Below are 26,718 nucleotides of genomic sequence, written 5' to 3'. Positions count from 1 at the left end.
AGACACTTAGAGATAACAACTTCTTAACCTGCAACAATTACGTTTCTAGTGGAGTTAGTCAAGAAGTCAGAACAGTGTGGGGGAAATCTTTCTAGGCTAGTCATGACAACCAGATATTGTAGCCAGGCCTTTGCTGCTGCATGGCTTGGGTGCAGCAAGCATGGGCAAGATGAAGAGTCACAGTAACCAATTCCAGAGATTCATCTGAGCTCACTTGTCAGCCCCGTTAGTAAATATAGCAGCTTTCAAAGATACTTAAACAGTGTGTGTAAGCACCTCTCTCATACCTTCTATACCAAACATAATGCATAAAGGAAAGAAAAATGTAAACAGTATGCACACAACAATAGTGTCTAAAAATCCCTGTAACCATTTGAGGAAGGGATCTAAATGTCAGTGTGAGCAACGTAGTGAGAACATATCCTCAAGGTGTTCCCCAGCCAGCAATGCTATCAAGATTTTAGACCGTACTGGAGGGGAAAAGCTATGGAGGAGGTTATAATGGCATTACAGAAATCAATGACATGCTCGTTGGGAAAGAGCTAGCAAAGAGGTTCAGAGAGGGGCACTAACAACAATTACAGAGATGAATGATTTTTGTGTGAGGACTGATGAGAAAGGAATAAAGCTTCAAAATATATTCAAAAATTTACCAATGATGTGAGACATAGTAGATGTATATTCATTAGGAAATGGTCTGGAAGTCTGTTTATGAGTCCTCATAAAGATAAGAGGAACTCCAGTAAGATGCATACGCAGTGCATGATGCATTTTGAACCGATTATGGCAAATACCTTCATTTACAAAATACTTAATGGGTAGTATTCATTTGACCTAACTATCTATAAGGGAGGCATCTCCATCTGAGCCAAACACCTCTAGCTCTCTTTGCAGTCAGAAAAAAGACAGAGGCCCCCAGATGGCATGATTCACTTAACCTGTTTTAGAGAAAAGAACATCAAGTGCTGGTAGTATCTAACTCCTCCCCACAGACTAGAACAGTAACTAACTCAGAGGTACAGGTAGATGAACCCCATCTAATACATCCAATAGAAAGAACGTTTGCTGTTAAGCTATTTTAAATAAATAATACTGATAAATATATCTCCTGTTTTGATGCATCAGCTAGCCTCTAACTGACTCCTAAAGGAGGAGTTTCTGCTATGGACAGGTTATTGCACAGAACTCTGTTCATTAGAGCTTCCTCTGAAACGTCTAGTACTGAAGTACCTGAGATGCAACAGAGCAAAGATTCCTATGTCCTCAATGTAAAATACGGTTACATTATCACAGATACAGAAGGAAGAGAAGACCTGAACTATCGTTTTATGGTATTCTTGCAATATCAATGAATGTATTCTTCCCCACTGAGAAAGATAAGCAAAGGCAAGTTCTTTGTTCTGATCAGTACTGTTTATCAGAATCACATTGGTCATTGCCTGAAGGCTTTGCAGAGCTTATGAATGCTCCAGCAATAGCAGGAAGACATCCCTTTAAATTTGCTGCTTTTAGCTCTTTCATATTGTTTTTCCTCTTGAGGATATCTTTTTCCAACATGACAGTGTTTGCTTGGCTTATATGAGCACCGTTGCTAAGAAACAAGTCCCATTTCTGCCTTTAAAACTCTGTCTTTAAACCTACAATTCAAGGAAATATTTTTTTTCCTTTTCATTACACTGTATTGTATATTTTTATTAGGTTTTCTGTTAACTCTGATCAGACTCTTGGGTACATTTATATCACGACCACCTGGGATAGGACCCATTCTTTCTCATTGTCTGTTTAGTGCCACAGTCACCTACACAGTGGTATAGGTAATAATTTTAAAATAGTACATTTAAAGGTCACAGTAAGATCCCATTTTGCACACAATTGTGGTATAAACAAGAAGGAATACAGCAGAGCCTACTCACTCCAAATGTCTGGTAGTTCTAAACTGTAATGCACATACAAATCAATGTTCTTTTAAATGACAGCTCTAGGATGCACCTGTTCTACAAAATACTGTTTGGCTTTTTTTTTCTTGTGTAATAACTAAAACATGCTAAAGTCCTCAAATGAACAAGATAGTATGTAGCTTTCACAGGCACAAAGCAGACCACCAGATCATGTGAAAGAGGAGCACAGAAGAACTACTAATTGTCTTGTCCTTCCTATGAATTTAGCACATTGTAGCTAATGCACAGCACAGAAATCACCTTGCTTCCTGGTGAATACTAAGGTTAAGTGTGATGGAAGTAATTTGATAAAAAGTTTCCTAGGAAGAGACTCCTGGAAACAAAAGATGGTTGGGTGACTTAAAAGGCACTGAATTTCAAGAATCCAATCTGGATTCTCTTTCCAGGTCTGCCATCAAGTTCCTGGGTGATCTTTGGCAGGTTTATTCTCGGACTTATTTATTCAGACTTCAAGTAGTCTGGGTACATGATATAACTCTTTCATATTTAAATATAATAATAGGACTTGGGTGTATGTCATAAGCCATAACAAGACTTGAGTGTAGTCTACACTTCACAGTACTACCGCAAAAAATGTCGTAATAATGCAGAAGAGCATTGCTTAGCCACCTACTCTGCACTTCATGCAAACATAGTAAATAGTGGACTCTTCAGGAAAGCCAATTCAGGTCACAGGAGTGATGTCTCACATCACTGAGGAATTACTACTTCTACAAAACACACTGAAGAACATTTGCTAGTATGTAGTAAAATGCCATAAATATTAAAAATAAAACAACATTTGCCAAGGAGAAACCAGAATGTGTTTTGTGATGTAACAGTCTCAAATTTTTAGCTTTGTGGCTAGCTAATATGAGAAACAAAATTCTCAGTGGGTTTCCAACTTAGTGCAAATTAGCAAGAGTTCTCTCTGTTTAAGTGCAATTTAAGAGCCCAGTTCTGCAACTCTTCTCTGCAATGAGTAATATTTACTCACAAGGCAACTTCAAGGGGCCTACTTCTATTAGTCCTTACCTTTGAACATAGTTCTGTCCTTGCACTGTTAATGTATCATGACACCATGGACCTTTGTCATAAATGTGAAAGTAAGAAGCAGAAACAGTAAGCAAAGTTGAACAAACAGGTTCTAGGGACTCAACACCACACCGTTCTGCACGTTACAGATTCCCAGTACCGACGAGTGGGTTTAGTTTGGAATAGGAACATTTCATACTTGTTTTGTACTGGTTCAAAAGATTGTGTGTTGCTCCAATCAATGTGACATAGAGTTCTTAGAGCAATTAGAAAGTTATTCTTTCTGCTCAGTTCTGCCTTGGCACATGCAGATTAAGTGAGCAGTGAAAGAATGTTTAGTGGATTGAAAGCACTGAATGTGAGAGCAGAACACACCTGCATGTGGGCCAGATTTTTAGCTAAGGCATATATACCACATTTTAGCTATTACAAGGAAGAAAAAAACCTTTTTCCTCACGTCAATAATACTAAGGGTAGATTGGTAGTGTTTTATTCTCCCCAGCTTCATCAAAATCACTGTGTACCTGCAGAGCAAGGGCAGTCCTGGGAACTGATGCTCAGTCTAAAGTCCATTCCCAACTCCACTGCAGATTTCCTCTATGAGGTATCAGCTGCAAGCATCAGATGCAAACATCATACTGTCAACTACTTTGCCTTCAGCCTACCAGCCAAAGCGGAAACACTGAAGCTTAACTCTAATGGAAAATGAGAATTTGTATGTTGACACTCTTGTGTGTAAGGAGCTATTTGTATAACTGGCTGGTGACACAGAATCCCTCCCCTCCTTTTCTCTTCATACTCATGGCTTTGTTCAAGCTTTGCCTTGCACTCTGCAGTTGCATACACCTCCGCAGAGAGACTGTAAAAGAACTAACCATCTACAGCAATATACTAAGTAAGGGGGTAGTGCTCAAGACGCATAAACTAGATCGCAAAGTACAGCAGGCCAACTTAATAAAATGCAGATTAGATCACCTCAGAGAGTCAGCTCCAGGGGAGTGCCAATAAAGTCCACCTTATTGCTGGTTTTTGGGAAGTGTGAGGGAGGAGCAGAGGACTGAATGAAATAAGCACACAGATGCAAGTCAATGTAAAAAAACAACCTTCTGGCTTTTAAGAGAGAGAACACAGGAGCAGTTTTGTACTCAGTTGCCAATGATTGTAGACCCTACATTCTGTTCTCTTTTTTACATGATACAAGTAAGCATTTCGCCAGGACTCCATAGTCACAATGAAATTACAGTAATAGAAAAACAGCTCCTAAGTCTGAAATATTGTTTTTTGAAATATGTGCACGTGTGTATACACACACACACACACACATATATAGCATTTGTTTTTTAAAACTTCTACTAAGTCTTTTGTGACATTAATCAGTTTGTCATATGCAGAGCTCAAGAAGACCTTCATTCTCTTTATTCTAGAGACATGCAACAGAAAACATTGTCACCTTTCCAATACAGAGGGGAAAACTTGGCAATGCTTTCACAATTACATGGATCAGGAAATATAAATCAATGGTGCAATCTGGAGAATCCTCACTAACTGAAATACCTAAATTGAAGACAACACACCTACTCTTTCGAGGGATTACTCAAGAACCAGTCTGGTGCAAATGGGTTTGGAAACAGGTCTGGCTTGTGACAATAATTTCACAAAGAAACACAGAGGAAGGTATGGTGAACTGTGCCAGTTCCATAGCTAGAAAGGGACTTTCCTCTAACTACACCTCACAAATGTCTGAATTTGTGACGAGTCCTTTCTTGCAGCCCTAAATTCTTTTTTAACTGCTCCCACTGGGACAGAAACTCCAGAGAGGGTTACAGGGCAGTGCGAGTTCATGGCCATCGAGCTCAGTCCTTACAGCTGCTTCGTGTATGTGGACCCAGAGTGGGGTTTATCTGTACTTTTAACCAGAATTTAGGCTTTAGATTCTTGGAACTATTTTTCAGCTTTTGCTTGAAATGGGCATGCTTTTAAAAAGGAGTGGTCAGATAAAGGAATAATATGAATTTTTACTATTAGATTGTCAAAGGTAAATCAGTGTATGTATGTTAAGCTTCCTGAATTCAAAACAAAGTGTTTGCAAGTAGAAGAAGAAAAAAACTCCACCTTCCATTTACTGGTAATACGAATACATAAATCTAATGAATCCACCCCAGAGCTTCTTCCAACTTATTGTAAAGAATCTACTCCTGACCACTGTTAGTGACAGAGGTCTGGCTATATGGGCTATTTGGCACAGCAATTTCTATGGTATGAAGTTGCCATCTCCTTTCCCCAATATTGCATATCAAATGCTGGATATTCACACACACACAAAATCATGTTTATGGAAATTAAATTGTCATGGCAACAGAAAAGGTCTCACAAGTATTTCAAAAATAGCAAATTAACAAAACCCATTTATGAAATCTAAGATCCATTCTTTCATGAAGGCACTTAAAATCCAGAAACAACAAACGGTTTTCTACCTACATAATGAAGAAATCATTTAAACCAGACTCCACTTCACCATACTGGCTTATATAAAAGATATACACATATACACATATTTTAAACTTAAAAAAGCAAAACTCAGTTTCAGCTAGACGGTGCTATAATAATGTGATCATTGGGCTTCATTTATTTCAGGTAAAATATTTTCATATAAATATTATGATTCATACTTTATAAGATGACTCAACTTTTTAACACAGTAAACTTGTAAAAATCATTCATTATGATTTAGTTTATTTATCTCTATTAAAATATCAGTCCTTCAGGGTCTTATAACACGAATCTCAATGTACAGAATTTTTTAAAAAACATTCTGTTTTGGTTAGACTGTTTTTTTTTCCAACAGATTCTCAAGATGAATTTGACCATTTACATCTTGCCTTCTTCAGAAATTTGCCTGTTATACCTGAAACAAAACAATTTTCCACAAATTCAGGCTGATAAAGAAGCATTTCTAAGCTGTGTGTGGATATTCATCAAAGTTTGTGGCATGCTGAGACTTCAGCCTAGACAAATGACAAGGTGGTAAGATATTGGATAATTATCTGTGGTATGTTTAAGTTTATATTCCCACATGGCAGCCTTCATCTTCTACACAGTTCCTTGTATGAGCACTATCAGTGAAGTTAGAAACGTGGTATTGGTCACAATCCTTCAGTGAATGCAATTAGGTTCCCAAGAGCCACTCTGCTGGTCACATTCATTCTTTCCTCTACAAGATTGACCATGACCCATTCTGGAGATGTATTTTGGGTATTCTTTTTACTGGAACTTTAAGATAGTGTATTACCAATTAACTTTCATCAACTATTTCATTTATATTCACTATCTGGGTATATCATGATCATACCTTCGAAGACCTAAGTGTCTACGGTTTTGTCAAATCTTGCATGAATCAGGTTCTCCAAAATTGAGATTTAAAAAAAATTAATTCATTTTTCTTCTTCTCCTTTCCTCTTTTTTTTTTTTTTTTTTTTTTTTTTTGGGGGGGGGGGATGACTTAGAGTTATATCTTCAAACCCATTCCAAAGCCATGAGAGTTGTTTCTTTTTTTCCTTTCTTGAAAGCAGAGACTCTGAGACTCCCATCTATTCAAGAGCCCCAGGGGTCAGAGTTTTAAGGAAACACCAAATATTATGAAAGTCATGACTACATTGTTAGGCTATTCGAAGGGATGTCAAACAGTTTGAGAGAAACTGGTGTTTAAGTCTTTTTCTTAAAGAAAAAGCTGAATCCTGAACTATCTTTATAATATTCAAAAATTCAAGTCTCATCTACTTTGCTTTTTCTTGATTCTATAACCTATGAAACTTAGTCAGTTTATAATATCAGTAACCAACAACTGAAATATAAATAGGTAGAAAGGCATGTGATTTTTTCTTCAGATCTTACAATACTTTGGTTTTGTGGAGTCTATTTAACAAAAATGTTCAAAAAAATCCTGGGTAGAGTGGGAACCGGAGGAGGAAGAGGGGATATCTCTGTTGTAGGTTTGACACCATGACCTCCTTTAGTTAATGAAACATCTCACAATCTTCAGCAAAAGGAGGGAAACCAGCTTCAGCGTTCCTGGAATCTCTAAAGCAAACTCAGCCAACATGCGCCTTTTATTCTGATGTAAGGCTGGGCCCACGCAGATACAACAATGTCATGGGTGTGACTCCTATTCAATGAGGTTTAAGATTTCTGCATGATGCTGGCTTCTTTGCCAAGGAATACTGCTCCCACACCAGCCTTATTAGATGTGCATTATAGATCAGCTGCAGGCAAACCAGCTTTTACTACAGTGAAAAATAAAATGTTGAGTTGTGAACTGGAGTATCTGCAACAGAGGTTGGCAATTCCCTTCTGCTTCCTTTACTGCTGGAGCAGCAACTTCCAGCAGAGATGTGAGGCACAGATACTAGTTTTAATTGCCAGTAAGGTGTGCCAGCAGGTGTCTGTCAGCACCTTTACACTAGCAAAATTCCAAGTACTAGACATAGACACACTGCTATAAATGATCTTAAACTGGTTCACATTCTTCAGAAATAGTCACACAAGTATCTTTATAGACTGCCATTTTTACACACTGCTCTAACCAAGTCCATATACTTCAAATATAGTACTAGTATAATTTTAAATAGGTAGAGCTCTTGAATGTAGACAAGGCCAAAGACAGAAGAAAAAAATGTTAAATATCACATTGGCTTTATATCTCATATAAGACTGAACTCTCCCTTTCTCCTTTCCAGGAGATGTTTGAACGGAAGTTTTCATAAACATATTACAAATTTCATTCCCTTCTATACACTCAGGGATTATTTTAGAATGCCTTCATTACCCAGTCACTGCTCTTTCCACAAAATTCAATCTCATTGCCTTGCATATGGATTGTAATATTAATCTTTCTGTGTGCCAGCTACTGCCCGCTATGGGTGTGTTCATGTTTAGAGTAAGACATCTGAGTCGATGAGGGAGAGAAAGCCTTCCTCCCTTGACTATCCTGAACAGCTCAATAATCTCTTACTGTTCTTTTCACAGGGAAACAGATATTATGGCCATGACCTATTTCTCATAATGACACTTTAGTAGTGTTTGCAGATATCTCTGAAAGCCACTTATTCAGAGCACTAGAACAGTTTACCTTCATCCTGCAATCCAGACTAGCCAAAATTCACCAGTTAAAAGCACTCATCATCCAAGTTACTTTCATCTTCAAATCCGTTCATTACTTTTATCTCTCACTGCACAAAGTTCCAGTTCTTTGGCCTTCTCACCAAATCTCTGCCAATGTACTCTCCCAGACTGTCCTTTTCTCCATCTGGACTTGATTCTCTACTTCCCTCCACGTCATACCCTTTGTCTGGAACAGCTTTCCAGACTCCTTAAAATTCAGTTGGTTCACTTAGCCATTTAATAGCTCTTCGCTGCTGTCTGCTTCCACCCTCACTCTAAATCTTCAAAAGTATCAGTCCAAATTGCATTAAATGACAAACTAGACTGCAAGATGCTCAGCACACCCTGTCTCTTTACGTGTTTATTAAGTAAAGAGTGCATCCACAGAGCTGCTTAAACATCAGCAGTGAACAAAAACATTTCTAGCTGTTTCTTTTGTCTTCCATTTTGATGGGAAAAGAAGGTGTGAGGGAGGAGGAAGAAACTTGTTTGTATTTAAGTCAGTCTGGCACTGATCATAATTCAAAAGTAGCAGCTTTAGGTTAGTGCAAAAGTTGATAGTGAAATGAACCAAAAAGTCATTATAAACAGAAATAGAGTTAATTTACTGACTTTTACTGACCACATTGAACAAAAAGGCAAAAACTGACTGAAGAACATAATACTAAATAGTCAGATTTTCGCAGAGACTGTAGGCAGGAACAAGGTGTTGCTGTGCTTTTGCTGAGTATGCCCATAACTGCACTTGTAAAGCATGGGCCATGGGAGGATGATGAGTAAGAAGGCACCTACATATGTGATCATTAAAACTAAACAGATAAGCCCAAGGAGGGGATCAAGTACAAAGCAAGAAAAAGGGATTGAAAAAAAGAAAGATATTAATATCAGGTAACTATGATCTAATAAAATACAATTGCAAAGAAGAAAGCGTCTTTGCTTCGTAAAACAAAACAGGGAGAGGTACCAGGATTAATGCCTTGAATATTTCTCCTGGTTTCTTCACTTCCCAATGCTGCCTCAACTGCCAGTGCCTAGGAAGGAGCGGGAGGGTGGCATGAGGCGGTGAGGGTGACACGAGGCCCCCTCTCTTTCTGCCTTTGGAGATTGGATCAAAAATAGAGTGGCCACACCAGTGTCCTCAGCGGAGATAAAAAGCCCATTGTTTTTTGCTGATCTAATACATAAGCTAGAGTTGTCTGACCCAGCAGTTGTAAACTTGAAATTGGCCTTTCTTCTGATCACAAATTATCTGTGCACTAGTTGTGAGTTTTGCAAGCTTGTTTGTCATTCTAGATGGTCTAGACACTTCATGCTATAAAAATATTCCAGATACTCTGTGCTGGCAAGATCTTTGAGTGACTGTTTATTATGTAAGACTCTCTCATTTCTCACTTAAACCTCTGTGAAAAGAAGTAGGAGATTAACAGCTTTCTCCCCACTGACAACAGGACCTGCAGGAGCAGGAACCTGTAGTTTCAATTGTTCTTAGGTAGACCTTTAAGCAGGAGCCTATCTACAGCACAACTGATACAATTGCTAACATCAATAGAGCAGTAACTGGGTGCACACATTGTATCACAAGTCTCCCATGTCATGCAAAGAAATTACCAGAAAGGAGATCTTTTGGATCTTTTCAATGTATGGACTACTTTCAGTGGAAATGCAAAACCCACTATAAATAAAGTCTACCGACAATAAGTTTGCTTTGTTTAGGTATGTTCTTATGGACCAAGAAGTGGCTTCTGTCTGCAGACCACCAGAGATCTCTACATCGCAGTCTGAAAGGCTAGAGAAGTACAGCAGTAAACTTCACAAACACATATTCATACAAATGCTTGAAAAAGCTTTCCTTTCCACAAAATAGTTTGTAAACCACCCTGATTCATTCATTTGCATGTCCATAAAGGAAAAAAAAAAAATCATACATGCCAAAGCAAGCTTGGGATTTGAATGCATGGATGTGTGAAAGCTCCAACTTCTTTTTTGTGGTATTTCTTTTTTATCACATTTTTGTGGCAAAAAAAAAGTGTTTTTTTTTTCTTGGAATTTTTATTTCAATAATGAAAGTGATGGATGTTCACTTCAGGTATCCATTTACTATTACAACAGCAAAAATAAAATGGGAATTGTTATTTTTATGTAGATCCCATTCCCATAGCTTCTATGAGTTGTATGTTCCCTACTTCTGTTCAGCTCTTTGGAGAGCTCATTCTGCTCAAGAAAACCCTGGCTTCTAATCAGAGCCTGTTGCAGATGTTTGGCTTGTATAAATTAAGCATTAAAGCCAATGGTGCCACCTCAATTTACATAGCTGAAGGTCTGGCTCTTGAACTCTAACAAGACTGAAGTAGAACAAACAGATGACGGAAGAGTTGTGATTTGAAGCTGGCACATCAGGAACACAAGAACAGTACAGCACTAAAGAAAAATGTTCAGTGGGCTGGGAATCATCCTGTCTTTCTCTAGTTCTCTGTGAGATGCTATCCCTCACTATCTCCTCAACTAGGAATTTCAGGGCTCATGGGTGGCTGCTCTTCTATCTTGCACTAGCATAATTTTATGCTATGTATTTCAGTTACTCCCTGCATAAAAATAGTATGCATGTATAATTCAGGCTGTGATCCAAAAGTCCACCCCCTTCCTGACAAGAGGGATTCATCTTGGAGAATACCTCATACTTGCAGATAATTCCACTCACTTCTTACATTTCCCTCAAGTTCTCCTGCTTCGTTCCTCCCCTCCCACACACGTGATAGTGAAGAAAGGAAAAATGGGTAGGGAGCAGGGCAAGATTCCCATGTATCAGCTTAGGGAAATGACAGGGAGCCAGATCTGCTCCCACGCTGACTGGCACATGGTAGCTCCAATAGAACACCGTCTGCCAGCTAAAGGGCATGGACAGCCCCTTCTCGCAGTTGCCATCTGCAGCATGTACTGCTGGAGATGTACACAGCTCAACCCAGCAGGAACTGAGAAGGAGAGGCTGGACTACTAAGTATCTCTGCTGGTGCCTTTGTCCTCTGTTCCTTAGAGCTAATCAGCGTGTGATAAAGCCCTGAGGCTTAAGAGCCAACTCCAGAAGCCCGGGGTCAAAATACGGGTGACTGACAGTCACTGTTTAGTTTATGGCACAGAGGAGTGCCTGCGGCAAAGCTGGAATGCTTGTAGATGCAGTAGCTTTTGCTACAGCACTTGGTGAAGACACCAGCTCCCTCTTTTCCTTTTTGTACTGTCTGCTCCTTTTATGACCCTGAATTAGGGACACCTTCATTATCACTTAGCCTTACAGAACTGTGGCAGATGCAGATCAGGCAGACTGCAGTGGACCATTAAAAAATTCTGATCCAGAACATCTCCAAGTGGTTGTGCCTATCACAATGAATGGAAGCACTGTGCAATTTTAGGCCTGTTCTGCAAAACAGATTACAAGTAGATAGGTTAAACAAGCTTCCTTAGATTGTATCTGGTCTGAATTTTAAGTTTGGCAAAGCCAAAGTTAACATATCCCTTGGGTAAGAAAAATTTCACAGGCATCTTTTGTAACATTTATACAAAGATTAATGAAAAAAGTTTACGATGCATCCTAAAACCTGCAGTTCTGGGTTTTTCAGGGACATAAATCTCTGGAAAAACTAACCACATGAAAAAAATAAACTGACTTTAAGCTAAGGACAAGTGTTACTTCTCTTGTCCAAATGCAGTACTGCAAAACATAAATAGCATAAGGGGAAAATTAACTGGATGTTTTAAATTCTCAGATTTCAGCCTCACAGATGACACTTGTAACACAGGAAATATAATTTAGCTAAAAAAGGCAAGACTTTCAGATGTTGAGAGACTTGTCCTGTGTCCAATAACCTACATTACAGCACAGACTCTGTTTGGAGTTACTGGGCACTAACAAACACATCAATGTCACTGGCTTCCAAGCAGTAGACTGCCTGGTTTATTTAGTGTTCCCCATCTTCTTACCTAACTCTAGTGGCTTCTGACTCCTTAATGCAATTGCACTGTGGAGTATATACATGAATGAAAACTATCTATGAAACAGATGAAGAATGAAATTCAGAGATCAGAAAACAGAGAACTTCCATTGTCACCTAAACAAACTCACACTCTCCATTTAACCAGGCAAACACATAGCAATCCTGTGAAGCATTATTTTAAAGTGTTAAAATCTGTACTACAGAAATTGACGGGAGTTTTGATATTCACCAGGAAGAGGCTCAGATGCTATATGTAATACTTCATACCACTACAATTATTATTAATCTTACAAGTGTTGCTCAGTTCACAGAGACGACTGAAGCATGACACTGACATGAGATGGTAGAATCTCTCTTATCCTAATTATTCCTCCCAGTAGATTTGTGTTTCTTCTGCTTCTCCTTGTGTGTGGGCTACATGATATATGACAAGATTTGGCTAAGACTGTAAATAGCTATATTCTACTTGGGTATATTAACTCAGGATAAATTTTCTATGAAAATGCACAGGATATTAGTATCTTGATTAAAAGAACGTTTCATTTACGTACAGGCCGAGTGCTATGCATTATAGCATTCATGATGCATCTTCAGAAAAGCATTTCTGGCTAATCAGTGAGAACACCACATGGACTTCTTTTAATTTGCAATTTATTTGTTTTGTACTTTTGCAACAGAAAATCAGGATGAAAGTGGTATGGCAAACCAGAAAGTACTGATGAAATCAACAATCAAAGGGAAAGTGAGTTTAAAGAAATTCTCAAGTATTTAAAGAACAAAAAAATTAAAGCCATTTTTGGGCTGTTCCAGCTAGCTAGTGATAACACAACCAGCATGGCTGCAAAATCCAAATCCAAGCCAGCAGGACCTGGGATCCCCATAAACCCAATGTAGTCCACTTTCAGAAAGGAAGTAGTACCTACTCGCATTCTTTACTGACCCCTTCAGTGCGACAGAAGGCACAACACTGACTGCCTCCAGCAGGTCTGCAGCAGCCACCAGAGAGAAGAGCTCTGAGAGACAACCACACTGCACGCCAGTTCTGACACAGCTTATGAAGAAAGAGCACTGAGGGTTTTCTAGCGTGCTTTTGGAAAGCACTATGAAATACAAGATTATCCAAACGAGGTAGGAAAAGGGCATGGTAAATCTTTCTATTTTTTTTTCCTTTTATATCTAAAGTGAGGACATACTGTCTTTAATGCAGCTGAAAACTACATTCATCTGATTTTGAAAAACCCTGTCTGGTGATGGTGGGAAATTAAATGCTAAATTATAACAACTTTGAAACACATGAAAGCACTCAGCTGGAGAATTTCTACTTGATTCATTAATCCATGTTCTTCAGGTGTTTGGATACAAGGACTGCAAACACAACACACCTGCAGGTGCACCTGGAGGCATATATGTCCATGCCATTCTTTTCAAAGGAAAATTCTGAGGTATTTAAAAAGGCTAAAGTTTTCCTTTGGAATAAACCTGTGGGTCACTTTCAAGAGCACATACACTGGAATAAAAGTGTCTTCTACATGTTGCATACAGTATACCACTCAGGTAATACTTTATTCAGAAGAATTTTTAAGAGCTGTAGATACCTTACAGAATTAAGTCATCTCAAGTATGTGAAATGGGTAAGGACAGGGCTCTTTAAGTGCGGGGCAAGCTGTGAAATACTCCTAGGTCTCAAAGCAGCAGTTTCCCCAGGGAAGACTTCTGTAGGGGCCATGCTAGCAGATACGGTGGCCTGGAACTTACTATGAGAGACCTGAGGTATGGACTGATTTTTTCTTTTTAATCTATTTTGTTCAATGCTAAAATAGTTGTATTTAGCCTCATGTTCCAGGTAATTTGGTTTCCAGCATTTGTAATGCTCAGACTCTAGGCTCCAGTTGGCTTTTCACTGCAGTAGGCAAGAATTTCCTAATTAATAAGAGAGAAATAGAAATACAGAAGGGATTACTGCCACAACTTAGGGATGTGTTACTTGATTCACCAACTTAGGGTATCACGTGGAGAAAGGGTAAATTTTGGCAGCTTCCCCAGACCCAGTTCTTTAGAAAAAAAAATAGTATAGGAATAAAATCTTTTAGAGTGAAAAGTGAAAACTTATTTTAGGAACGCTGGCTCTGGAAACCCAGTTTCACAGCATTTGGTGTGCCTCGGCTTGTCCGAGCTCTCCCCTCTGAACTGGGGGATTTCAGAGACTGTCCCGGGGGAACCAAGCACCCCCTTCCCACCCACACATACACACACACACTGTGCCGGCGTGGCTTGTTACGACGCAGCGACCGAGCCGCACCCGCGGCGGCCCCGGCAGGCGCGGGGGGACGCGCCGCCGCCCCGCCGGGCGACCGTTGCTCCAACGGCTGCTCGCGCGGCCGCTCGGCGCCGCGGCCCCCCGCGGGGGCGGCGCGCGGACAGCGCGCGGCGGGCGCGCAGCCCCGGCGAAGCGGGCGGGCAGCGCCTCCCTCGCCGCAAACTTTCCGCCGCGTCCCGGCGGCGGCGGCGGCGGCTCCCCGGGGCGGGGGCGGGGGGAGCCCCGCGGCCGCTCGGCGCCCCGAGTGAGGCGGCAGCAGGGAATGCCAGCGCGCCCCGCTGCCGGCAGTCGGCAGCCCCCGTCGGCGACAGCCCCCGAGTGCACGGCGCACCGCGGCCGGCGCATGCAGGGAGGGCAGGCGGCGGAGCTCCTTACCCAGGCCGGGCACGAAGGTGTTGAGGAAGAGGCAGATGACAGCCACAGGGAACGGCATGTAGGGGATGGCGGCGCGCAGGGGACCCTTCTTCTCCCGGACCTGCACCATCACCCCGCTGGACGGGGCAGCGCCCCGGCTAGGCTCCCCCCCGGCGCCGGCCGCCGCCGCCGCGCTCTCCCCGTCTTTGGGAAAAGGATCCATGGCCGGTGCGGCGCGGCTGCGCCCGCGGGAGGCGGCGGCGGTGCCCCGGCGGGCTCCGAGCTGCCGCCGCGCGCGGGGCGGCTCGCGGAGCGGCGCGCGCTCCCTGCCGCCGCGCGCGCGCTCGCGCGCCGGGGGCCTCGTGTCGCCGTCGCCGCCTCACGCCGCCCTCGCGCGCGCCCCTAACGGCCGCCGCCCTCCCCCTCCTCCCCCGGCGCTGGCAGCAGAGGAGGCGTTGGGAAGCGAAGAAACCAGGAGAAATATTCGCGGCATTAATCCTGATACCAAATCTAGGTGTGACCACACATACTAGATTTTTGCATCAGTGATAGAGAATAACCTGTGTCTTGTTGCACGTCTGAAAACTGAGTTTACATTAAGGAATTCCTGCTCAGACTTTAAACCCCAAGAGCAAAACCTGAAGCACTTTGCATACACCGCTGGAACTACACCTAGCACATGTATAATTCAACAGTTTGACCAATTTCACTGAAGCTAGTACAATGTAAATAGTTAGAAAAACTAGCTTAATGAAATGGGTACAGAATGTAGTTACAAGAGTATATATTTGATTTTTCCGGTACCTGGGTTTTGAACCCTAAACATGTAGACATTCTATGTAAAACCTCTTAACTATGGAGTTTGCATGTCTTTCATCCATTTTTTTTAAAACTTCCTTTTGATTAAACACATAGACGAGACGTATTACTGCAGATTTTTAGGCAGTCTGGCTTGGCTAGTTAAAATTCTTGTGGTAATATCACTTATTTCTATCAAAATAGTTTTGACATCCTATTATGTTCCCTAGAAGCAAAGTTATTGGAAGGCTGCACCCTTCCTTTAAAAAGATCTAGGGGCACTGTTATGAATTTTCCGTTCCTCTGCTGGTTGACTGATTACAGTCAGATTACAAATCTTTATGGCATGATTGTTGACTAGCTAAAGGCTGTACATAACCAAATCTGCCATTGGAACACTATATCAAAAATTTGCAGTGATAAAATTCTATACCCTTGACCAGATGATAAATTAATATAGGTTCTAGGAATGGTATGTGGGTGAGCCCACATTATCCACATTAAAAGTCAGCAAAAATCCGTTATGAGAACAGCCCAAATACAAAATCAGAGACTAAAATTAATTAAAACAATGTTTTGTCAGAAATGCTTAATAACAGGTTGTGCTGTTATGGAACACTTTCTTGGAATATCTGAAAGGGTATGACAAATATAAGTTAATTCACTTACCATTTTAAGATAAGTCAGCAATATACAAGGCTTACTCTACCTGTTATTAAAATGCAGCCACTTCTAGACTGAACTGCATTGTTAGTTCTGCACTGCCAGCATTCATGGTAGTTCTCAGGGACCTAAGGCAAAAGTTTTGACTATCTCACTGTGTATTAAAGATACCATCATGTAACAAGTGGTGTGACATTTCCAAGCTTCTCTTAACAAGTAAATTGGGAGCCAAATTACTGTACTGAAATTGTCCCTTGCTCCTCAAGCAGTGTATAATAGCCGTGCAAATCATTCCATATTGAGCACCCATATGCTACGTGCTTATCATTACTTAAAAGACAAAGTCCTGTGTGCTAGAGAGCTTAAGTGAGGAAAGACAGTCATCAGTGGAAAAACTAGATTGGGATCTAGATGAAATAAAATGTGACCCCGTGCTGAATTGTCCTGAGAAAAATGAGGTTAACACTTTTAAAAATTAGCCAGACTTGGGAATACTAAGACTCCTAAGATTTCTTCAAATTCACTATTTAAAAAACTTGTTTCACTTCTCAGCAGGAAAACAGCACAACAAACTGATTTACTTAAACATAACATTTTTAGTCTTCAGCTGAAACAAAACAGACGTGAAAGCAAATCTATTCAAAGTGTGGTTCAGACTGCAGAATTTGCTTGGCACATTATAGCACCAGTGTGTTGACACAGAGGACTGGAGACACAGTCATCAAGCCTTCCCCAGACTTCTCTGCACAGTAATGCTGCAGGAGGCAAACACTGTAAAAATAAAGACCAACATTGTAGCCATGCATAAGGACATACATTTAGTAGTCTAGGAAGTTGAGATATCTTACCCCTGGATGTCTGATGAAAGAGTTGGCACTGTTGTTAGCCAAGAAGGCAAGAGGATTCCAGGTCTCCTGTAGATGGGTAGGCTCTCTATGCTCTTCTAGCTCTTAAGACCAAAGAAGGCTGTTCTCTAACTCCTTTTAATCTTAAAAAGAATACATATAGTTGCCATGTCCTTATTAAGCAAAGTAGATACCAAGAGCATGAACAGAGAAATGTCTTCTAAAATAGCATTGTCTTAGCACTATCAAGATTTAAGCTGCACCTTCCAATAGATGGAAGCCGGTGATCTTTTTTCAACATCCTTGAGGTTACTGCTTGAGGAGATTGTTGTGGGAAGTACGTTGTGGAGCTTTGATCAGCATTGTAAGAATTTTATATGAGTCAGACTTGGAAGACATGTAGCTCATGGACACCAAATTCCCACTCTGATCGAGTAATCTCCTAGTGAGAAGAGGAGAAGGCCACTAGCTGACTTTCAAGGAGCAACGATGTGAGATTTTGTAATGAGAGCTTTTCCTACCTTTGGAGGTGTCCACTGTGGACAAACAAACTGCATTTCAAACATTTTACAGGTAGAAGCCTTTTATTTAGACCCCAGACTAGGGGAGGGGAGGTGCTACGATGTCAAAAGAACTTAAAGATCAGCTGGGTGCATAAACTTGCCCTACTATCATAAGATAACTTCATTCTTTTCCACCTTGTGCTGGTCTGCTTTTGGCACCAACATTTTAATTGTTCTTATCCAGTCAATGCAGAACTTAAAATCCTAGTAAATAAAAGAATAGACAACAAACCTAACAACGAATTTGTGTAATCAAGGGTTCTCCTGTCTGAAATACACCCTGCTCCCAAGCTTGGGCCCTTTCCAAAGCTGTCTTCTTACATATCATACAAGGATGTTGAGAGAGATACAAAGATAGATCCAAATACAAATCAAATGAGGAGTACTATGAACAAAGGCCATAAGGAGCTAAACACAGCTACTGCTCATGAACAGTTCCCTGGGGGCAGGATGAGCATTGCATTCTGCACTCCATTACACCATAATAAATACAAAATTACTCCACTTGTTGTGACTGAAGGCAGAGTTTGGCTCAAAGAGTCCAATTTTCTCCTAATAGAAGAGACCAACTAATTTCATTTATGTGGACGAGATTAGATTTTATTGGATCACAGATGTAACATTTTTGTTAATAAATCCAATTCATCTAGCTGAAACTGGACCTGGGAGTCCCATTTCCTCATGGAGACAAATTCATCTCTGTGAGGAGGAATGGCTTTATTCAGTATGTACCACTTGTGTCCCACGTAGATTCTGTTCTGACTAAATTATAATGGCACTTGAAGTGTCATATAAATTGTTTCCATCTGACAAATGTTGGACAGTCGCATGAAGCCGGGGTCATCTCAGTGGAGCCAGTGGACAAATGTGTTGCAAATGAGAACTAGACTTAATAGATAGGTATATCCTGGACATACAGGAATCTAGACTAGTTTTGTTATGGACTTCAGAGGAACCTTAAAATAGGAAATACAAACAGGATTCGTTGTGCCAAATCTGATAGGAAAACCTGTGCTGATTTTGGCGAGAGCAGTGGTGGCCTCACGTTACAGAATCACAGATTGATTGAGGTTGGAAGAGACCTCTGGAGATCATCTAGTCCAACCCTCCCTGCTCAAGCAGGGTCACCTAGAGCAGGTTGGACAGGATCATGTCCAGGCAAATTTTGAATGTCTTCAGAGAAGGAAACTCCACAGCCTTTCTGGGCAACCTGGTCCAGTGCTCTGTCACTCTCACAGTAAAGATGTTTTCCCTCATTCATATTCAAGTGGAGCTTCCTGTGTTTCAGTTTGTGCCTATTGCCTCTTGTCCTGTTACTGGTCCCACTGAAAAGAGTCAGGCCCCATCCTCTTGACACCCCCTCCCCCCTAAGGCATTTGTGGGCATTGTTAAGGTCCCCTCTCACTCTTCTCTTCTGCAGGTTCAGCAGGCACAGCTCTCACAGCCTTTCCTCATAGGGCAGATGCTCCAGCCTTCTGATCATCTTTGTAGCCCTACACTGGACTCTCTCCAATAGCTCCATGTCTCTTTGTACTGGGGAGCCCAGAACTGGACACAATACTCTGGATGTGGCCTCAGCAGGGCTGAGTAGGGCGGCAGGATCACCTCCCTTGACCTGCTGGCAAGTCTTCCTAATGCACCCCAGGATACCATTGGCCTTCTTGGCTACGAGGGCACATTGCTGGCTCATGGTTAACTTCTTGTCCACCAGCACTCCCAGGTCCTTCTCTGCAGAGCTGCTTTCCAACAGGTCATCCTCCAGCCTGTACTGGTGCATAGGATTATTTCTCCCTAGGTGCAGCACACTACACTTGCCCTTGTTGAACTTCATGATGTTCCTCTCCAGCCTGTCCATGTCTCTCTGAATGGCAGCACAGCCCTCTAGTGTATCAACCACTCTACCCAGTTTGAGATAATCAGCAAATTTGCTGAGGAGCCACTCTGTCCCTTTGTCCAGATCACTGATGAGTAAGTTGAACAAGACTGGACCCAGTACTGACCACTGAGGTATACTGCTAGCTACAGGCCTCCCATTAGACTCCAGTCCACTGAGGACAACCCTCTGAGCTCTGCCTTTCAGCTAATTTTCAGTCCACCTCACTGGCCACTAATCTAACCCACACTTCCTGAGCTTACCTATGAGGAGGTTATAGGAGACGGTGTCAAAAGCCTTGCTGAAGTCAGGGTAGATAACATCCACTGCTCTTCCCTCATCTACCAGCCAGTCATTCCATCAGAGAAGGCTATCAGGTTGGTTAAGCAGGATTTTCCCTTGGTGAATCCATGCTGCTTCTTTTCCTCCATCTGCTTGGAGATGACATCCAGAATGAGCTGTTCCATCACCTTTCCAGGGATGGAGGTGAGGCTGACCGGCCTATAGTTGCCTGGGTCCTCCTTCTTGCCCTTCTTGAAGACTGGAGTGACACTGGCTTTCTTCCAATCCTCAGGCACCTCTCCTGTTCTCCATGACCTTTCAAAGATGATGGAGAGTGGCCAAGCAATAACATCTGCCAGCTCCCTCAGTACTTGTGGGTGCATCCCATCTGGGCCCATGGATTTGTGGATGTCAGGTTTGCCTCAGTGATCTCTAAGCCAGTCCTCCTTGACCAAGAAAAAGTCTTCCTTTCTCCAGACTTTCTCCCTTGTCTCCAGGCTTAGGGATTCTTGGGGGCTGCCCTTAGCAGTGAAGACTGAAGCAAAGGCAGCATTCAGTAACTCTGCCTTCTCTGTATCCTTTGTCACCAGAGCACTCACCTCACCCAGCAGTGGGCCGACATTTTCCCTAGTCTTCCCTTTGCTACTGATGTATTTGAAGAAGCCCTTCTTGTTGTCCTTGGCATCTCTTGGCAGATTTAATTCCAAAATCCTTAGCCTTCCTCATCACATCCCTACATACTCTATCAATGTTCCTATGTTCCTCCCACATGGCTTGTCCCGTCTTCCACGTTCTCTGTACTTTCTTCTTCTGTTGGAGTTTTGCCAGGAGCTCCTTGCTCATCCATGCAGCTCTCCTGCCCCCTTTGCTGGACTTTCTCCTTAGGATACACTGCTCTTGAGCTTGGAGGAAGGGATGCTTGAATAGTAGCCAGCACTCCTGGACCCCTCTTCCTTCTAGGGCCTTAACCTGTGAGATTGCTCCAAGGAATTCCCTGAAGAGGCCAAAGTCTGCTCTCCTGAAGTCCAGGGTTGTGATCCTGCTTTTTGGCTTGCTTCCTCCATGCTGGATCCCAAAGTCCACCATTTCGTGGTCACTGCAGCCAAGGTTGCCCCCAACTTTCACGTCCCCAACCAGTCCTTCTTTGTGTTAGTACAAGGCCCAGCAGCACACCTCTCCTCACTGTGTTCTCCATCACCTGTGTCAAAAAGTTATCACTGATGCTCTGCAGGAGCATCCTGGATTGTCTGTGCCTAGCTGTGTTGTCCTTCCAGCAAATATCAGGGTGGCTGAAGTCCCCTATGAGAACTAGGGCCTGCGATTCTGAGGCTAGTTCCAGCTGTTTGCAGAAGGCCTCATTGGCTTCCTCTTCCTGATCAGATGGCCTATAGCAGACACTCACAACAGTGTCCCCCATGTTAGCCTGTCCTTTAATCCTCCCCTGTAAGCTCTCAACTCACTCTTCCTCCACCCCTAGGCAGAGCAAAAATATTTGCTAATTCATCTTCTGTCACATGGTTTGTCAGTTTGTCACTGACAGAATGATAGGAAACATTATTCCCTCTGTAAGTTTCAATTAACCTAAGACTTCTAATGGTGGTATTAGCAGTAGTGTTCTGCTCTGTCCTGAGATTAGATGGTACCACCAGTGCCATGGAAAGGTTTTGGGGGCTCTATCACAAACTGTTTTCCTGGCTCCTGACTGCTTCAAGGCTTCAGTTAAACAAGTGATGGTGGCAACAATAAGCAGTCCGAGGAGGCTGGGAGAAGGAAAGGACCTTTCTGATATTCTCCAGACATCTTCCTAGGCATCTCCTCCCTAGCTCTTGGCAACTCCAGATGTGATTGCAATTCACATTTCCTCATCTTTTCTTGCTCAGTTAAATTCTCATGTCTGCTTTCATCTTTACAGCTTGTATGTAACCAACTACAGTCATTTCTCAGAAGTATTAGGATCTCATCATTGTCAGTTCTCTTGATTTAATGCATGTAGATGTTTTTTCTTCTTCCCAACTCATAGTATCCATGCAGTCTTTCTTCCTTCAAAGAGATTCTGACTGTTGTACATGTACATGTACTCACATGTCTGTGTCAGGTTCTTTAGCCTCTCCTAGTCTCACCTCATGTTTTGTATACAGCCCAGAGAAATAAAATTCACAGTAAACCTCCCAACATAGAAAGTGGGAGCAGGCAGTTAGGGAAATCTGTCCCTCTCATGACAATGACAAAACAGGTGGGAATAGAGGACAGGAATTGGAGAAATACTGTATAGACCCTAGAGTAGTGCAGAGCTATCACTCATAAGTATTTCTTCAAGCACAAACCTTTTTTAGCTGTTATGAGTTATCCAACTTATCCTGAAAGAAAAACAGATGCCCCAGTTGCAATGGCTTCTGTTCCCAGAAAGGAGCCCAGACAAGACAGCATCAGATAAATATGCAACGATACTGAAAGGCTCCTGGTTCTTCTCTGCTGTATTTCACTTTTCAAGCCCAATGCCAGCCAGGAAGGCTTTTCCCACATAAGCATACCAGACCTGTTTAGTGCTTCAAGTTATGGAAAACATCTTCTAGCAGTGACAGTCAAACGTCAGTAATCTTGGACTTTGAGAAGAGAGATGACCTTAAGCTGAAGCAGCTGGCACAGGGTTTGTGCTTTAAATTCTCTAGTCTTAGTCTGCCCACACTCAAGGTTTTACAACAGTTCCTGTGTAAGATAGAAGTGAAGGTCTGGAGTTCTGTCCCTTGATGGTTCTGCCTGGGTCTGTCGGCAGTTCAGTTGCTTCTTACTGGCGTAGGATAGTGTGGCTTAGGCTTGTTGTCAGTCTGCATCTGTCTAAATGACAGATTTGACAGCACTTTACTATGACCTCTAAAAGTTCACAGAAATTCACTCTAGAGCTTACCTCTCATGGTCACAAGTTAACAAAGATGTTAGCTAATGAAACCCTCAATAGTGTCAGAGAGTTGTACCCCATGGCATAAAGAAAGCAATCTCACTATAATCAATTTTTACCTTACCTGTCCACTAAACTAACTGCTTGTTAAATAGAAATCTTTCACTCTGAACCATATCCTACTGATAATTATCTGCCACTGAAATAATGTTTTTTTTTCCTTACTCTTTCTTTTGTTCTTCTCTTTCAAGAAGTTTTTTGGTGAGGAAGTTGGGAAAGGATTTGAGTGACAAAATTTAGAGGCAGATTTTAATTCCGTTCCAGACTTCCCCAAAATCTGTGGGGAAAAAGGGAGTGACTTGGTTAGATCCTTGCTCTATTCATTTCAGATTATCCTATTATTATTATTATTATTCCTCTTCTATCATGGAAACATGCATTCAAGGAAAACACTTGAAAGCTAAAGATCTCTGTTACATCAGCAGCTACCAGTGCCACATGCAATGATCTTCTCTGTGCAAATGAACACTTGGTAATGTTAGTGCCTAGGCTATTTGTTTTGCCACTGTTTAATTTTTAACAGCCTTGAACATCCTTATCCCCATTTGAGCTTCTAGAGGTTCTCTTTAGTTCATTGAAAAGTTCCTTTTATTCCTTTCTCTAAGCCTACCCTCATTTTCCCCTCTTTTACAGCCCCTTTCTTCTGTGGAACATTTTGCCTTATAACACTTCACAGATTTTATTGTTATTCAGCTAACGTTCTTATGCTCTTCCCTCATGCTCTGTGATTTAAGCAGGCTTCTCCTTTCCCACATGAGATAATTATTGATCACAGGCATTATATGATGCTCCTGGGCATTTGATTTTTGTGAGTGTAAATAGGAGAAAATTTCTAAGGGTTAACTGTTGTGGCTTTTAGTATCCTGGACCACTCATTTCTCTTATACTGTGGTTTAGTAGATAGGTTGCTTCGGGAAAAGTAGTTACTATGCTTGGAAATGCCCAAGATCTGCTGTTTTAAACTGTTCATGTTTTCCAGGCTCAATTCTCACAAATACAGTCTCCTTTTTTCTCCCTTGGTTTCTATCTCCTTGCCCAGCCACTCCCAGTATCTCCACCTGATGATACATTTTCCTTTTCTGCCTTTCCTCACATCTTCCAGGCCCAGCCTTATTCAAACACTGACACATTCTTTCCATTGAGGAAGACCAGAGCTTGCTCCCTTCTCCGTTTGATTTATAAACTTCCCCCCTCTCACAGTGTAATAGTTTGCAAAAGAAAGACACAGAACAGAAAGATGCAATTTTGTCACATCTTGTGGCAGATTCTGATCCATCCGTAGCAGTGTAGAACTACCAGAAGTCCCATGCATCACGTTTAAGGCACTACCTTGCCAAAGTTTAAGGCACTTCACACAGAACAATCCCATTTATCTAACACAGTGTCTGTGTTTCTTACTACAGTCAGTGGAGGGGCAGCATCTGAGATCTACCAGGAATTAGCAAATCAGATTAAGCTTGGCATCTATTTCTTCAGTTAAAATGGGAGGGAACAACAGGAAATATCACATACCTTCATCCAGTTGTCATCCTCTCTGCTTCTCATTTTTAGGAGGACAAATATTTCATGGATCAGTACCCTTCATACAAAATAGAACAGAGTATATGTGTTTTCCGTTTCCTGGGTGAATGTATTCTGCACTAGACTGTTGTTGAAAAGTTGAACTCTGTTACCACCACATAAGATGACGTTTGTTATGCTCTAATCCTGGCTTCTGTGAGGGACTTGGGGAAAGTTCAGAAGCCCAAAATAAACCACAACACAACTGTGGCAGGGAGAGATACACCAGTCCCCCTAGAGGAGGCACCAATGAGTAGCAATGGGCAATTAAAATTAAGTAATTGGGAAATATCCAGGCTGTGTAAGGAAGCACCTCCTAATATCAGTGCCTAAAAGATTAAGCAATCCTGAAAGGTAAGGAGGAATGGATTACTGTGAGAGTTATAGTGGATTTAGGATGTCTGAGTCCCAACATAAGTCATATTTAGGCAGGTGAGATTCCATTCCTTCTTAACCCTTTTTTGTAGACTTGAATTGACCCCCTCCACATCATTGTTCTTGCAGATACTTGCTGATAGGACTGTGAGCCTTTCATTTACAGACTGTTTCTCTCAGATTATGTCTGAAGGAAGCAAATTATGATCTGTAACTTGAGAGCAACATCAGAGTCTATCAGGTAGAGAACCATCATGTTCTGCCTTAAACAAAATCAGATCAAATTTCTTGCCAGTTATATAATACTTTTTTTATTCTCAACAAAAGCTCATTCAGCCAGGATTAAATGTTATAAGACAGCCTTTCCAGAAAGCTGTGAAATAGAAAGACATATGCTGCTCCCCTTTCTTAGAGATTCATTTGAATCATGATGCTGACAGAGGCTGATTTGCCAGCAGATATAAATTTTATCCTGGAAAAAGGTATCTATCTCTGACAGCTGTGAGGAGTGAAATCCTTTATTTACAAACACAAGATCAGTGGAAATGCATGCTTTTCTCGTACTGTTCTATGCCTGATCTTGAGGTATTTTAAGAATGAATTAGAAGTCCAAAAAACATGAGCTATTCAGTCCTTGTCTTTTTGTGGCCCATAACTTTGTAACATCAGTTGGATTTGAAATCAGCAGCTAATGTGACATACAGCTGTCACAGTAATGATAGCTGATATTAGCAGCAAGCAGAAGGACTGATTGCCCTATTGTAAGAGGACTCGGGGAAGATCATGTGGGGAAGGAGGCCAGTGATGTCTAGTTCCTTATTTGTCTTAACAATTCATCTAACTGTGAAAGAGTTCTCATACTATCGATGCACTGTCAGTCTAAACCACTGCTTCCAAAGGTGTATTTATTTTCTTCCTGATATCTATCCACTTCTTTCCACTCCTGATGGATTTGGAAAATTATTTGAAATTATTCCTTGACATAACCCCCCCACACACTTGCTTGAATTCCTTTTAATCTAGAACAGGATTAACATTTCATCTATTGATATCCTTGTAAGTTATTCTAACCTAAGGGAAAAGTTTACCTGGATTTAGAGAGCTGAGTCAAATGCAGTGGGAACTCTGGCAGGGAGTATCCTCTAAGCCCTGAAAGGCTTACAGGTGCTCACACTGTGGATTATTACATTTCCAATTTCCCAGAGAGAGGTAACAACTAAAGGGATTCTGAATAGAAGATGCTGGTGAGCTCGAGGAAAGAAAACCGTGCTGCTGCTTTCAGTTTTGAAAAGCACAGGGAGAGAGGACAGTCTGCAGCTTTCCACCCTTGGATAAAAATTCCTGATTTTCTTTGCTTTTTTAGTTTTGGTTCAGCTTTTTGCTTTGGCTGAAGACAGGCATCAGAACTTCCTTTATGGAGAGAGCATCGTTGGTTGTGGCTCTCTGCAACCCAAAGAGATTTTGTGTACTGAAAGAGGCCTAGGGAACTGGTCTGTGCTCAGGAAATATGCACTGGGCTCTGTCACAAATAGCTGACAAAATTTCACTCTAGCATGCAATTCTCCAGGGCTCTATAGGAATGCTGGCTGAGCCAGCTGGAATCCTTATTAATGATGTGGTTGTAAAGACCTGCCTTGCCGAATCATGTCACCAGAGACTGAAAGATTCAATCCCATGATCTCACCCTAAGCATTTGAATATTTTATCTGCAAGACCAGTTCACATCCAAGGTTCCTCTGTTCTCATATTAAACCCTTTCTCTAGTTACTTGAGAACTTTTGCCCCTATTTGCTTACTTGTTGAACAGACTTCTATACTGGATTTTACTGCATTTAAAAAAACATTTCTAATGTATAATTAAACTGGAAAATCCATGCCCAACAGATTTGTTAAGTATGATTCTCCATCTAGTCATTATCATTAATGAAGTAATAACATCCTGAGTGATTCTTGTGTCCTTAATTAGTGCCTCCGTTCTATATCCACCCCCTCACTGTGGAAGTCAAGCTGTGGGTTT

The 26,718-nt window shown here is 41.6% G+C and overlaps 1 protein-coding gene across 3 annotated transcripts in view; it reads right to left on the bottom strand.

The window, feature by feature from the left end:
* STUM (stum, mechanosensory transduction mediator homolog) overlaps positions 1-15,065 on the bottom strand; it is a 49,352-nt gene extending 34,287 nt beyond the window's left edge. For all 3 annotated transcript variants that reach the window (XM_062571720.1, XM_062571721.1, XM_062571719.1), the window contains exon 1: positions 14,808-15,065. In XM_062571720.1, coding sequence (XP_062427704.1) covers positions 14,808-15,009 — 202 coding nt within the window. In that variant the 5' untranslated portion in view covers positions 15,010-15,065. The remainder of the gene's footprint in view (positions 1-14,807) is intronic.
* Between the last annotated feature and the right edge of the window lie 11,653 nt (positions 15,066-26,718).

This window comes from Rhea pennata, chromosome 3 (genome assembly GCF_028389875.1).
Source record: "Rhea pennata isolate bPtePen1 chromosome 3, bPtePen1.pri, whole genome shotgun sequence".
Lineage (NCBI taxonomy): Eukaryota > Metazoa > Chordata > Aves > Rheiformes > Rheidae > Rhea > Rhea pennata.
This window is presented reverse-complemented; position numbering and strand designations above follow the sequence as displayed.